Genomic DNA, 15,613 nt, shown 5'->3' with positions numbered 1-15,613 from the left:
TTGTTAATAGTACAATATATTATTTCAGGCCCCTATGCAGTTTTTCTGTTTTGGAGTAGCAAATCAATTTTAAGCATAACAATTGAACAAAGGACCTTTTCTTTTGGAGTTGACTATAAACTTGTGGTTCACTGTAGCAAACAGTGATTTGTATCATACAAGTGGCATCAGTGGTTAAAAATGTATATTTGGAAATAGTGTTGCATAAGCTTTTTTTTGAAGTCCAGTGTCTGGTTTACCTGGGCAAGTTTCCTATCAAATACCTAATCTCTCTTTCTCTCAAAGAATGCTTTATAATAAAGTAATTTCTTCTTCTTTGTTAACCAAGATTTGAATTACAATCCCTTTAGACTGGATGGATTAAATTAATTTTAAAAATTTTATTTATTTATTCCTCTTTATCTGGTATAGTTTCTAACTTAATTTTACATTGTCACTATGATGGTCTCCCTCTATTGTTCTGTAGGATCTGCTAGGGCTGAGAGGAGGATTAGAATGATTAGAAAAGTATCGCATGCTCTCATTCATTTACAGGTAACAAGCAATGTCATTTATTCACATTTTCCTGAATTTTGGAAGGTCAGTTACAAATATAAAGCAATTGAATACCATGTTTTCTACTACAAAACACTTGGTTTTAAATTGGGGAAAAAAAAAGGTTTCTAAAATAATTATTTTCAGGCCATAAAAAGCATATTTATATATTTATGTTATATTTTCATAAAATAGAATGTGTTTGTTGCTTATACTGGCATGTAGAAAAAATGAAGTCCACAAAGCATATATAACATGTTTTTTCACATCAGAATTATTTTTTTACAGAAAATTTATTATTTAAATAATAGATAAAACTGTTTCCCAAATAGACATCATTGATGACCTGCCATGCCTGCAGCAAGATAAGCTTGTCTTTTGTATTCTACAGTCTTAAAAACCTTAAAATGCACTGGTTAGTGCACAAAGAGTGCTTTATGGGCTATTCATTGGAAGAGCGAATACCATAAATACTTGTAGATAGCAATTAGATAGAAAATCACTCCGAGTTATTTTTCCTTTTTATTTTTTTGGCTACAGGTAAAAGAAAGATCTTATCAGAGTCAATTTCTCACCTGCCTCAGGCAGACGTAATTAGATGTAAGCAAATTTAATGGAGCTTTTGTGCTCTGGGGCCATTCTGTAATGCTTTAATAATTGCATGCCTTATTAAAGTGGATTTAAGGTATGAAGGCTGTTTAACGTATCAAGTGGCAAAGAAGATAAGATATGGTTTAACTTTTTGCCTTTTAGATTAATAATCAAAGCTAAACTGCAATGAAAATATTTAAAATAACAGATTTAGGAGTCTGAAGGGTAATGCATTAGGTGATACGTTGTACAGTTGTTGATGCAAGAAGCAAATCTGTAACCTGAGCTTGACATTCATCGGCGCTGGCGTACTTGTACACCCGCCTCGTCCTGTTTTCCATTAACTCAGTGCCAGTATTGACAAGGTAAAAGCCTGTCGTTTTATGTAGAAAACACATAATTATGCAAGTAAATGAGCATTAGTTTAGTACATTTCCCTAAATCCACCATTACAAATTAATACCATAAACCTTGCCAGTGGCAAGAGTTTTCTATCTCAGAGTAGTGTAGTTTTCCAGATGGGATGCCAATTGCTCTCACTTATATGCAAAAAAAGTATTGTTAGCAACCTTTTTCACATGCCTTCTGTTGATCTGTAAGTAGATCAGCTTTCTTTCCTTTAGAGTGTATTTCAAAAGCTTTAATGATGAGAGAAAAACATTCCATGATCTAGCAGCAAACCTGAGCACTATATATATGTATAAAAGCTACTTCTGAATATTTATATTCAGTGCCCCATTTTCTTGCTGCTAAAGATGCCTGTATGATAAATCATACTTTTGTCTTTGAAATATACCCCTCTTCAGTGGAAATGCAGAAATTAAACAATAATAAAAGCTGAAACTTTGAATCAGGGCTGATCAGTCTGCATATGAAGTGGAGCTCTTTTATTTCATGAGTATGTCCTTTACCTTGTAGGTCCAGCTGCTGTGAGTGCCTGTAGACATTGTACATTCCCAGCCATGGGTAGAGTTGAAATCACAGGGTCCATGGAAACCTAAATTTTGAAGTGGTATGGGCCTTAGTTACTTATGCAGGCTATTTCCCAATGGAGTAATGAGTCCTTAGGGAGCTAGTGCCATCTCCTGTCTGTCAGGAAATCCCAAGTTCCTTCACTAAAACGCACTGTCTGTAGTAACTATATTTAACATGAAACATGAAACTCCTTTGATGTGATAGAAGACATTGATGCTTCCTTCCCGTGGTCTAGAAAATTGGTATACTTCTGCTGTTCGTGGAATCCACTAACCTGATAGTTGAGGGATGTGTATGTTTTTGCATATGATTTTTTAATTGAAAAAGAAAGTATATTTCTTCTTTGTATAATGAATCTATTAATCAAACCCAGCCACCTAGGTGTCTATGTTACTGTTTATTTGTACGTCTCTAGTGTATAGAGGTGAAATCCTGACTGACTGAAATTGATGGCCATATTCCCATTAGTTTTCGCTGAGGTAAAATTTACATGTAAAGAGCTACATTAAAAAAGACCTAGCACCACACAGTTCCTGGTTAAGCTCTGAAGGGTGTAATTTAGCATACAGATAAAAACTGATCTAATAGTTGCTTCCAAAAGGTCAATCTTTCCATCCCACTTCTAACTGACTCTTCCAAACCACAAGTCTGTGCTTGCTTCTGCCCCTCTGAAGGCTTCAGTGTTTTTGTGGTTGCATGTAGGTGATCAGCAGGATCTGCTTTTTTGTGGGCACAGGGAACTTGCTCTGTAGAAACCGCGGCTGCATGGAGGGTAGAGCCCTCTCCTTCAATAGGAAGGTTATTACTAACCTTTCTGCAAGTTGGCTGCAATGGCAGATCATATCCTGAAGTAAAATTGTTGGTTGTGAGTTTTGTCTGAGCACATCATCTGTGTAATGGAGAGGAGCAGTGTTTTTGAAAATGTGTTTTCAGTACTGAGCAATTTTAAAGTAATTTTGAGGGAATTGAAGGACCTTGGCATTACAGGGGAAGATACTTGCTTACTTCAAATATTTTTTAAAAATTCTCAGACCATTCACAAACATAACAGAAGGAATTGAATAACGTTTTGTTATTAAATCAATATGAGATCCCAGTTGCTTTCTTATATATTGTACAGTAAGGATTGTTTACTTGTTTATTGCTAAGTAAATTAAACATTTACATTATTCTTAGCTAATTTAGCTTATTTATAGGTGATCATTCCATTGTGCAGCTACCAGACAGTAGAGTTGTAGTAGAATCTATGACTGCCTTCACATTTGCTCTTGAGAACATTCTGATTTATTAATATAAAAAACACTTAAAATCATAGAAGCATTAAGGTTGGAAAAGAACTCTGAGGTCATCAAGTCCCCACTTCAATAGCACTGTAACCACTAAATAATATTGCAAAGTGCCACATCTACTTTTAAACACTTAACTTGTTTTTTGAATACTTATTCTGTTTATCATAATTTGAATTAAAAGATAAAATGACTGATAATGTTTTTCAAATCCTGTCAAATTTTAGTGCTTGTCTATTCTGGTAGTGATAAAGTATTCTAAAACTAGCCTTAAACTTTTATTAGAAAAATTGTCCTTGTGCAGTGTTGAAGTATTATCTTGCTTACACATATGATCACTTTTAATTAATTTTAGTTTTAATGATTTTTCAGATTATAAATTTGATAAATTACCTATGGGAAAGATGGTTTTGTCCCCCTTTGAAATCTTGTTTCCTAGCTAGCATGTGGTGTTGTGATTGAATTTTCAAACAAATCTTCTGAAACTTAGTTGGCCCTTTAGAGTTTAAGTGCATTCGACACGTTTTCTCTAGGCTGGTTCCCTAATATATTCATCCACCATCCCATTTATCTCCTTAATTCCTGTTATTTATGATAAAAAGATAAAAAAGATACCACACCTGTTTGTTCACTAGACATTGCATGAAAAGACTTGGAAACACTTATACAAACAGAGAGCCATTTTATCTCAAGCCATTTCTTTTCCTGGCAGAAAAGTTTCACACAGGAAAAGATCAGCACAGATAAATGGAAATTGTATGCAAGATTAAAAGTCAAAAAAAGTAGCTTGGGATTTAAGATATGATGCAAAAGAAATGAGGATGAGAAAAGAGAACATGTACTGGACTTAAAGTAAAGAAAAAGTTTGATTCATATTTAAATGCTTAGGAAAATAGGATGAGAGAATAATCTTTGCATTTAGAATGGTACTTGTCTTGATGCTTATATATAAATGACAGATACTTCATTACCAGTGTAAGATGAGGTTTCAGAAAGAGATTTAGTGCATATATTAAATATAAAGAAATGTTTGAAAATAAATTGTGTTACAGAAAAGGAAGAAATGGGATTTTGCAGAAATCTATTTAGAAAAAAATTAGAAATAAGATTCCCTCTTCGCTGACTCTCAGCCTATAAACGGGAAAATGGGAGGAATGTTGTTGTCCTAAAAGATAACAGGAGTTGGAAGAGTAAGGGACAGTGCCTGAAAACAAAAAAGTAGTTGAAAGCTGGTATTATTGAGTGCTGTTAAGGAGGTGTCACAGACAGACAAAGTAGGAGAGAGATGGTTTAAGAATGGAAATATCACCCCTCAGTTTGGGGAGATCACATAATCTAAAGGAAAATTTAAATGGAAGCAGCAGGCTAAGAGCAAATTATTAGGCATTTAAGGTGAAACAGGAAAGGAAGTATGGGCTGTAGTGAAAAAGACAGAAGAATAGTCAGAACTTGGAGCTGAAAAATAGTGGAAGAAAGAGAGCTTAGTAAAAGATGTCAAAAGCAGAAATTATCTTAACAATATGATAATCAAGAGGTACAAGTGGTATATTTTAATACTAGAATATATACTTGCTGCTCTTTAATGTTTGATACAATTTAAGTTCTAGATGCCCATTTTCTTTACAGACTTACGTGCTGAAACAGAACATAAACTCAAACATTTAAAGACATATCTGTGTAGTTAGACCCATAGATGTTTGCTTTTCAGGTCACTATGAGTTGCAGTTTTGCAGGACTTTTTGTCCTAGTCTGATCCTTTATTTCTGCTCTGGCCTTTTACCCTTTTGCAGCAGATCTATTGATCTTTGCTGTCAGAAAACTCTGTTGATCCACTTGGGGATTGTGACCTTTTAAAAAGTTTATAACTTGTCTGCATGGGGATGGATTTAATGAAAATGACACAAATTTTTCCACTTGCAGCACACCTCTGTCTCTTCCACGGAATGAAATTTCAATTATTTTCTACAAAGCTTACTAGAATTAGAACTGTTCAAAGCGTGAAATACCAGAATTCTCTAATAGGGACAAAATAGCACATATTTTTTTATTAAGACACATTTGTAATCATGTGATGCTAGATCAGTTGAACAATTTGAATTAAATAGATTAATAAGCAAACAATGCTCTTAAGATATTCCACACAAAAAAATTGTATCAGGAAAGGCATACGTATGTGCCTGTATAACTGAAACTGTAATGACTTTGTATGTAAGTTTTTTAGGCCCAGTAAAAGTCCTGAGAAGAATTTGACTCAGTCACTACTTTAAATGAGATGAATCATTTGCTGCATTTGATTAAAAGTAGTTTAATGCTACTTTTCAGAAGTATACAATTCTTCCACAATCTTTTTCAAACTACCAACATTTTGGAGAAGACCATTCTGAAATTCTACAAGGGCAAATGCAGCGTCCTGTACCTGGAGAGGAATAATTCCATGCACCAGCAGAGGCTGAGGGCTGACCTGCTGGAAAGCAGCTCTGTGGAGAAGGACCCGGTGGACAACAAACTTTCCCTGAGCCAGCAGTGTGTCCTTGTGGGCAAGAAGGCCAATGGTGTCCTGGGATGCTGTCCTTCTGCTCAACCCTGGTGAGGCCTGACCTGGAGTGCTGTGTCCAGTTCTGGGCTCCTCAGGACAAGAGAGATGTGGAGCTCCGGGAGCAGCTCCAGTGGAGGGTGACAAAAATGATTAAGGGTGTGGAATATCTCTATTATGACGAAAGGCTGAGGGAGCTGGGCCTGTTCAGCCTAAAGAGGTGACTGAGATGACTAACTCATCTCAGTATATGTGTCTGGAGTGGGAGAAGAAAGAGAATGGATCCAGGCTCTTCTCAGTGGTACTGAGCAATAGGACAGGGGACAACATGCCTAAACTGAGTCACAGAAAGTTCCACCTGAACATAAGGAAGAACTTCTTTACTGTGTGAGTGACCAAGCACTGAAACAGATCATCCAGAGAGGCTGTGGAGTCTCTCTCACTGGAGATATTCAGGAGCTGTCTGGACATAAACCTGTGCCACATGCTCAAGGATGAACCCTGCGTGAGCACAGAGGTTGGACCAGATGACCACTGTGGTCACTTCCAACCTGGCCCATTCTGTGATGCTGTCGTTTTGTAAAATAATCTGGTTGGAAATATGGCCTTGTTATCTGATGAAACGGTATAAAATTTCTTCAGAGATTTTTTGAAGATTTTGTTCTTGAAATGACAGGGCTAAAGTGCTTTGAATCCTAGATTTAACTAGAACACAAATATCTTTGATGTTTAAAAGAAACCGCAAGAGATAATAGATAATATTACTTCATTAAAAAGATTTTACCTCTCAGAATTCTAAAATTTTATTTAGACATCAGACTAACCTAGTTTAGAACATAGTTTAAGAATGTTCAAGAAGAAAGATAAACTGAGATACCAATTAACCTGCCCTGGAAACATATGCTAGAACCACTTTGGGATTGATGTCTTTTAGCTTTATCACTTAGTATCACTTAGCTTGAAAAGAGTTACTATATCTACAGTATCTCTACAGGTTCCATCCCCCTACAATTCCCACACTGGATAAATTATCACATACCAGAAAAAAAGAAGAAAGAAAAAAAAAAGGAAGAAAAAGAGCAAGGGAAAAAGAGAAGTAGATGCATAATCAAGTCACATCAATTTTCCTCTTTCATAAAATAAATTAGAAGTATATTCATCTCAAATCTTTTAGAGATGCAGTAATAGCAATTATTTACTGCACTTTTCATTACTTTTATACAAAAGTTTAGCAGTTTTTACAATTATTTTTTTAAGGAAATCCAAGGAATCCATGCAGTTCACCATTGTTAAGACAGCCTTTCATGTGTGAAAGTTTTGAGGAAGTTAAGAATGAACCTGTCAAATTATGCCACCAGACAAAAAGTTCACTTCCCAGCTCTTCATAGAAATGAAAGCTAAATATGACAACAGGAATAATTTACCTCAAGGCAACTTAAGGTATAGATTTACAGTTCAAGAGGATCTGTGTGGCATGTGCATTTCTAGTTGGTGAAGGTTATAACACATTCCTGCACTCCTACCTTGTAAGCCTAAGTTACCAGCTAATGCTGTTGTGTACAGGCTTTTCCTGTGTTACTAGAAACATTCTTCTGTATTCTGTACTGACCCTCCTTTTGAAAATCACTGATTTTGTATTGTTAACTTAGGAAAAAAAAAAGACACAGTTGAAATAGAATTTAAATAGAATTTACCTTCAAAAATAGTCCTATTTTCTCTGTTCCAGTTCTAAGACAGGGGGGTTGCTTTATCCTTTATACTCTTTTGCTTTCTATATGTATTTCTTTATCTTACATGTCCTATCATCTAATTGTTAACCCTGTTTTCTTTATGATAAGGAGATTGAGAAGAAACTAGTTTTGGTTCCAGAAAACCAAAGTCTTTCATTGCCTATTATTCAAAATTCTAAATAATTTTACTCTTGGTGATCAGCTGATTAGGATCTCTCCAGAAACTTTCTTGCAGATTATACAGCCCTATCATCAGCAGTTAAGTCTTAGTCCCTTACATTCATAGTGACAGCAGTTACTACTCTTCTCAATATTACTTCCTGAGAAGTCAGGGGAAAAAAAGGAACTTCATATTCCTGTAGATTTAAAATAAGTGGATTTTTTATCCAAAGATAGGTGAGTTTTTATCCAAAAGCCTATCCTAATCCTATGAATCTGATATTTCAAGAAGAATGTGATAATACCAGTTTTGGAGATTTGTTGTTACCTTATTTTATGGAAGAATTCACTGAGTAACAAGTTTAAGTTTTTGAATTGTAGGGTTGATTAGTGAGGAAAGGCTGGAGTTTTTTCTCCCTTATATTATCAACAGATAATGGTTAACTCATACTTCATTGATGTGTGTATGGTAGTGATTCTTTTACAATGTGTTCATATATTATGGGTTAGAGTTTGGTTCAATGTAGATTTCAGAAGACCTTTATATGCCAACATTTCTTGAAACCAGTAATTATGATTTATTTTTATTTATTTGAAATTTTACTGAGAAGTAAAAATGGAATTTTTTATTTTAAAACACTTTTTAAAGAATCCAGATGATTTTAAAATTCTGAACATATATAAGACATGTTCTTGTTAGTCAGATAAGGCTTTAGAATGTGGATTTTTTTAGCTGAATGTAATGCCATGAAAATGTAACTTGGATTTCTAATGGTCTTGATAAATGGAAGTAATATCAGGTAGCTGCCCCCCAGGTGAGGGCCTCATGCTACACTAATACATATGTACAAAGTGAACCATTTAAAATATGGCTCTTTTGCAACACTTGTAAAATGCCTTTTAGTACAGTTCTTTTTCTTCACCACAGAACAAAGACATGAATTTCTGTCCCAATCTCTTGACATTGCTGCAGTTCTCTACACTTATCTTGTGGCTGTGCATAAGAGCATTCTGCAACCATGGCTCCTGTCAGTGGATTTATCAGAAATTACAGATGGAGTAGCAATTACTTTGAAGTGATTATACCGTTTGTGCTATCACTTACTGATTTTACAGTCAAACCAGACTACAAAACTGGAATTGAAAGCATAATTATTTTTACTGAACACTGTCAAAAGCAGCATTATCAAAATTTTTTAGATATTTCTGTTTTCATTTACTAGTCTATCTCAAAGAAATAAAGCCCCACTTGCTCTCTTGGCAGCACATAGTAAGTTGATGGATGTAGTTCAGTTGAGGAGTTAAAAATGCATTGAAAATAATGGGCCATAACATTCTAGGGTTAACATTTATTCATAGATGATGCAATTAAATAAAACAGGCATTAACTTCAAGGTCAGTCAGGGAAGTAATAAAAGTGAATATTTTAATTGAATTCTAATTGCCCCCCATTGATACATGTAAGTTAAATAAAATAGATGTCAGTCCTGGAAATTATAGTTCCCTTCCTAATTAATTTTTTAATTCTACATAGAGTCATCCAGACCCTGGACCTTGTTGTTGGTTTATCCATCCATTCGGCTTCCTTTCCATCTAGTTCCATTGAGGATAGATTTGGAGGATGTGGTACTAAGAATTTACAATACATTGTTCTTCTCGTTTGTCTAAGCCATTTTAAGAATTCGAATCAATAAAGCAAAGTGTACCAAATAGAAGTATGGATTTTAAAAAAGCTATTTTGTAAGTATAATTCCAAATACTTTATTATACTAGTTGTAGCAACAGACATACAGCTTCATCTATGCATGCATAGCAGTAGGGATTGGAGGTGTGGATTACTGGTTCTGCAAGCTGAAAGTTACACTGCTTCCTGATGCCTTTACCAACAGTCTCTATTCACTCACAATATAAACCTACTGGAAGCTAAAAGAAGTACTATGTTTCAAAATAAATGCAAGCTGTCCAAAAATAGAATTCTGCTGAGATACAGGAAAGGTACATTGCACTTCACAGAGTTTCATGTAGGTGTGGGATATCACTAAAGAGTTTACCCATACTGTATACATAGGCAATTTATTTGTGTTTCAAAAACTGTTTGCATCATAGTTTCTTTTAAATTATTGCTTTGCATTCATAACTGGACTAAAGTTGTGTCCATATTACCAAAGAGAACCTTGTGAAAGAAATAAGATGTCAGTGTGTCTGGTTCTGACAACTTCTTCCCTTCTCATATGTTTGTAATGTGTCCCTTAGTTTAAATTTAGAGGAAATCAATCTGCTTTTTATCAAGGAGAGAGAGATTGCTTGTCTTAGCAAAATAATTATACTAAAAGAAGAATGTTAATATAAATGTGTGAAATGATACTGTAATGCAGTACTCCTTCATTTATGTCAAGAGAAATTGCTTGTTTGGCCTAATACCTATCCCATTATAATCAAGAACAAAATGCTAACCTGATGTAAGTTGGAAGAGATCACCAGAACCATTTGAACTATTGAAATTAAATTAATATCTTTCAAAACTATTTCCACAAGAGTAAATTATCATCACATATCTAGTGCATACATTTTTAGTCTGTTAAAAAAAAAGCAATAAACCAATACAAAAAAGGAATAGATGGCAGAAAAAAATTCAAGTCTTTTAAAACTTTAATTATTAAGCAGTTTTAAAAGCATTCCCCTACACTGTAAGAGAATTCTTAATGTGCTTTAATGAAATATTTAAAAACTTTCCGAGTGTTTTGAAATCTCATTCACTCTAAGTTGTTTTAGTTTCACAGGAATTTAAATATACCAAGATCACGATTGTAAAAATTAAGAGACATATTAGCTACTTTAACTCAGCAATGACTTTATATAATAGTGTACTGTACATTTATATAACAGCTTTCATCATCAACAATCTAAAGTGCTTTGCAAGGTACATATTTTAGAAATTGCTTCTGAATGGAGTAATTTTGGTGGCAGCTCTGTAATGATACCTATTACTGTATGAAGCGGTAGAGTAGGAAAAAATAGACCAGTATTGTATCAGTGCAAAAAGGAGCCCAAACCACAATAACTAAGAATAGTGAAAAATGGGAAAACTGAAAATTTCACAATGTTCCTTCCATTTCAGGAGTTGTTTTTTTCTCATTTGCTTCATATGATAAGACCTTTTGACCACTTTGTGTCAAATCCAACTAGCATATTTACTTGGTTGAAAATATCAGCTTTTGAAACAGTTGCTCCTGGATTATTTTGTCCCACTGCTCATTTTTGCCAGTTACTTGTTTTATCCTGAGAAGTGATCATTAAATGCCATGAGCTGGCCAAAATTAAAAAGTCAAGAAGTTGAAACAGGAATACAGAAAAGCAAGTTAGAGCAGCTATCAAGTGTTACTTTTTTACAAAGAAAAATAAATCAAAATGTAGACATGGTAGAGAGTATTTTGTGATGAAACTATAAGGTACAATATTCAGTGCGTTCTGTAGGTCTGAGTTTTCTTTATATCTTCATCCTTTTTAATCTTACATTTTATATTTGCATAAAACACACAAAGAATGGGATTTGGCAAAAGAACTTTTCATTATGAGCCTGTGTCCCTTCCAGTTGCAGGAAGCATTAAAAAAATTAATTGTGCTTTAATTCCATAGATATCTACAACGGTAACTTCTGACTTAAAGAGGTAGTATCCTTGTAGTATTTTTATTACCATGGACCTGTGTGTTTACTTCACTGGCTAGTGAAATTTCTAAGAAAGGGATCCAGTAGCTTTTCCACTTGACATGTAGGGAAATGGTAACTAGCTTTTTTTTTCCATAAACCTGGAAAATATTTGCCCAAAGTTTAGGGAAAATTCTGACAGAGTGTATTTTCTTTAGGATTGTAATTATTTTAGATAATGTAGTGTTTCTAAAGGAGACATAATATATTTTAAAAAGAAAAAAAATAATCATTTCTTGATGTCATAAGAGTACTTCATAAGAAATATTTTTAGATTTTTTTGGGTTTTTTGCAGGTTTAGATCCCGATAAGCATCTAGGAAAAACTCTAGGTGAAATGGAGCCTGTTCTTCTGGAGGTGAGTATAACTTAAATTATATTCATATAGTTAAACTTGCAGTTAAAAAGAAACACAGGCAGAAATTCAGTAAAATTAACTTAATAAAAACTACTTAATTTGATAAATTAGGTGTTAACCCAAAGCTTTGCTTTGTACACAGAATATAATCCTTTGCTAAGCACTTTTTATATCAAAAAACATTTCTTGACATAGTTCACAAATGGTGTCACCATCTTTAAAACAAACTAAAGGCATGAAACCTCAGTATTGCAGGAACACTGACTGGTATATCAGTTTGATACAGCTAAATAATTGTATGTTAGAGGCTTTCACAGCAAGAAGCAGTAGTGGCAAAATCATAGGTGATACAAAACTTCCCTGAAGATTCGTATTTGCACGTTTCCTACCATTTATACAATCAGACTGCATACAGTGGGGCCTTTAAAAATGGAATAAGAGGTGTAGTCTTGAGGATGTATTTGATTCTGTGCAAAGGACTGTGTGTCCTCATATCAGGATAATGCTTGGTGGCAGAGCTATTAGATTTGTTTAAAGAAAAATCATTCAACTAGGGAAAAGAAAAAATACCAGATTTTGTACTTGAGGTTTCTTCAAGTTTGATGTGGGAGCATCAGACATCAAGCTAAGTAAATTTTAAAAATAAAAGTTCTGAAATTATGTTTTCATGTATTATCTGTGACAATGCAAGTTTACCACAATTCCTTGTCCTTGAGCCTGTTAGATACCCACAATGATTGCATGTCTCTTAAAAGTGTCTTGATGTAGCTCTCAGTGTAGGCTGTCTAAATGTCCACAAAATGATGTGCTAAGAATATTTTTCATTGTTAATCTGGGTAGTTACTGGTCAGCTTGGCTTCACAAGTAGTTTGTTTTGGGACTCTTAAGGCTACAGCAAACTTGCAGAAAAGAAAGAAAAAGTGACCAGAACTTTAAAAATCTCTTTTGCTACTGAAAGACAGAGGAGTTACATAGCAATTATATCTTAGGTTTAACTCCATTTTTTTTAGTTATTTACATGGAGAGAAGAAGAATAGGTAATTGCTACTTGGGAAAGCTGGAAAGGAATCATTGAGGTCCATAACATTGAAATAACCTTACCTGAAGAGATGGTGTTGGTCTGTTCTTGAGATTTGTTGCTCGAGACCTGGAGAGTCTGCCCAGAAATCTTCCCCTCCTCCTCCCTGGCCCTCTGCTATGTAAACCAGTTGGTATACAATCCCATTCATTATCTATTTCTGGAAGTCTTCTTTTCACTTATTTCTTAAAATCATCTCAACATTCTGCATTCACGGAAAGCTTCCGTAATCAAAATTCAGGTTGCATCCTCAGTGGGGTTGCAGCTGCTCACCTCAGTTAAATCAGTCTTGATTTCTTTAAAACAGTAGCAGCAAGTATTGCAATTATAATTGTGGCAATAAGAAGTATTCTTCTGCATTTGATTTCACCATCATTCATTTTTAAAAGAAAATAATAAACTATTAAATCCAAAAGTACCTGATATTTTTTTTAATTGCATGTATTCATCATCATGTTTGATATCTTAATTAAAGTGATTCTTACTTACTCGGTTTCACTGAAATTCTTACTGTCATGGTTTAACACTTCTCAAAACTCATATTTGATGATTTTATCCTTTATTGATACAACAATAAACAAAGCAATTACTGCCTAAAATGTACAAATAGGACATTCTGACACTGCTTGTCAGGCCATTGTAGGGAAGACTGCACAACTGATTATTTGTTCATTTGGTTGTTGCTTGTGCATATGTATGCTATGAAAGTCAAAGCCATTACGAATAATTTTTTTTTAATAGATACTTAGTTGGCTTTAAGGCCTTATAAAACCAAATCATTTACAATAAACTGAAGAAAAATACTTACGATGTGAAAACTAGTAAGTCTTGCAAACTAGTGAAGTTTTCAGCATCAGAAGTTCTGGCAGACAGAATGTGAAAACAGGGAATTCACAGTTTCCAGTAAGGAAGAGATAAAATTTAATATTCTGACCATACCATATAAAACACCATAATGATTTAATGTTGAACACTGCACATATCCAAAACTGCCATGGCTTCATATACCCATGATCTTTGATTTGTACTCTATTATCTAACCACTGATTTCAAATTTTACAGTAAATTTGTTTTTCTTGTTGGGATTTTTTGCTAATATAGTTTTTTCCTGTTCTTTGGGATTGTTTTTTGAGTTCTGTGTTGACATCGGATGTTACTTTACCATAGTTGTTTATTCAGCTAGGTGCAGGGTATTTCATTACAGCATTTTTCCTAGTGTGGTATGCAAGTTTGTGAGAATTTTAGCAGTTATGTTTGGAACTAATAATGTTCTCTGTGTTCTTCAGTTCTTTTGAAAATCACTTAACATCTGAATAGTTTCAGTGCTCAGAAAAATGCCAATGTCTTTGATAAAGGGCCACAAAATGTCATCTATATTGAGTAATTTGGGACTTGTAGTGAGTATCTTTTACTCTTAGCATGTACTCACAACGTTCAACTTCTCTGGTACTACAGATCTGGAAATAGAACTCACTTCTTACTTTTTTTTTAAACTAAATGTTTACATTAAGGAAGAGTCAACGGGATCAAAATTAACTTGTATTACGTAGAATGGTAGAATTTTTCTTTTGGATGTATAAGAAATAAGCATGAACTAGTCAATCTCCTTTTAGCAAAAAATCTCTGGTTGAGGCATTATAAGAGTGTTGATTAGAAAAAAATCCCCAACAAATCAAATCCACAACCCAGCCCTGATTTCCTCCACTCAATTATTTGACTTTGAAAAAATATTATCACCTACATTTTCAGTCTTCTGATTTAATTTATTTTATGTATACAGTAGATATTTTAACAATTATTGTCATAAAGGTAAGGTGGTTTTTCTGCAGTAGCAGCAGAAAAATGGAGGACTAGTGAGTGGGAAAAGCTTTTTGCAATTTTTTTCACATTACTTTCAGAATGTTGAACTTAGGAGTGCAATGATGATCTGGCCCCATAGTTTTAGCAGGGGTGAATATTACTGGCTCAGGACATCAGCACTGCAGAAAGGAAAGTTTTTGAATTATTGCTTTTTTCCAATTGATAGGTCTTTGATTAGTTTTTGAGGGGTGATTGCTAGATAATTGCTAAATTATTGAATTGCTTTCATCTCCCAGTGTTTCCTCTGTAACAGGAGTCTCAGCTTGTTACACTAAAGGATTTTCTGTCAGCTTATGTCTCAGGTTGTTATCCCAGTGGCCTTGGAATTTGTTAATAGAACATTAAGATTATATTTATGTGTAATTCTGGCTCTGCCAATAGGCAATAGGAAAATGTTTATTTATATGCATGCCTCAAAAGTTGATGAGAACATCTTGATGTAAAGAGCATTTCTGTAAATATAAGAGTTTATTAAGTCTTACAAATTCTATGTGGGAACAAAGTCTTCACTTGAAAAAGGAAGTACTTGAATTCAAATTTTTATCTTTGATTATGAAAATCAAAGAAAGAAGCTTTAATCCTTGTGTTTCATTCCCAAGGTAGGAAGAGACTGTTCTTCAGGTAATGTTTGGACTGGTCATTTATATTTATTTCATTTGTATGTATATCCTATATCTCATTGTGTACTTAAGATAAACTGTGTGTAGCCTGGAAGATGGTTTCATCATAGATTTCTTTTGGAGTTTGAAGTGTACTTGCATTACTTGCAATTAGTTATGTTTGACTTGTGAATTTGCAGTTTCC

General features: G+C 34.1%; 1 protein-coding gene across 4 annotated transcripts in view; it reads left to right on the top strand.

The window, feature by feature from the left end:
- DPH6 (diphthamine biosynthesis 6) overlaps window positions 1-15,613 on the top strand; it is a 184,615-nt gene that overhangs the window by 42,897 nt on the left and 126,105 nt on the right. For all 4 annotated transcript variants that reach the window (XM_063160467.1, XM_063160466.1, XM_063160469.1 and 1 more), the window contains exon 6: window positions 11,810-11,871. In XM_063160467.1, the coding sequence (XP_063016537.1) occupies window positions 11,810-11,871 (62 nt within the window). The remainder of the gene's footprint in view (window positions 1-11,809; window positions 11,872-15,613) is intronic.

This window comes from Melospiza melodia, chromosome 6 (genome assembly GCF_035770615.1).
Source record: "Melospiza melodia melodia isolate bMelMel2 chromosome 6, bMelMel2.pri, whole genome shotgun sequence".
In the NCBI taxonomy this organism is placed as follows: domain Eukaryota; kingdom Metazoa; phylum Chordata; class Aves; order Passeriformes; family Passerellidae; genus Melospiza; species Melospiza melodia.
Note: the sequence above shows the minus strand (reverse complement) of the source record. Positions and strands in the feature narration are given on the sequence as shown.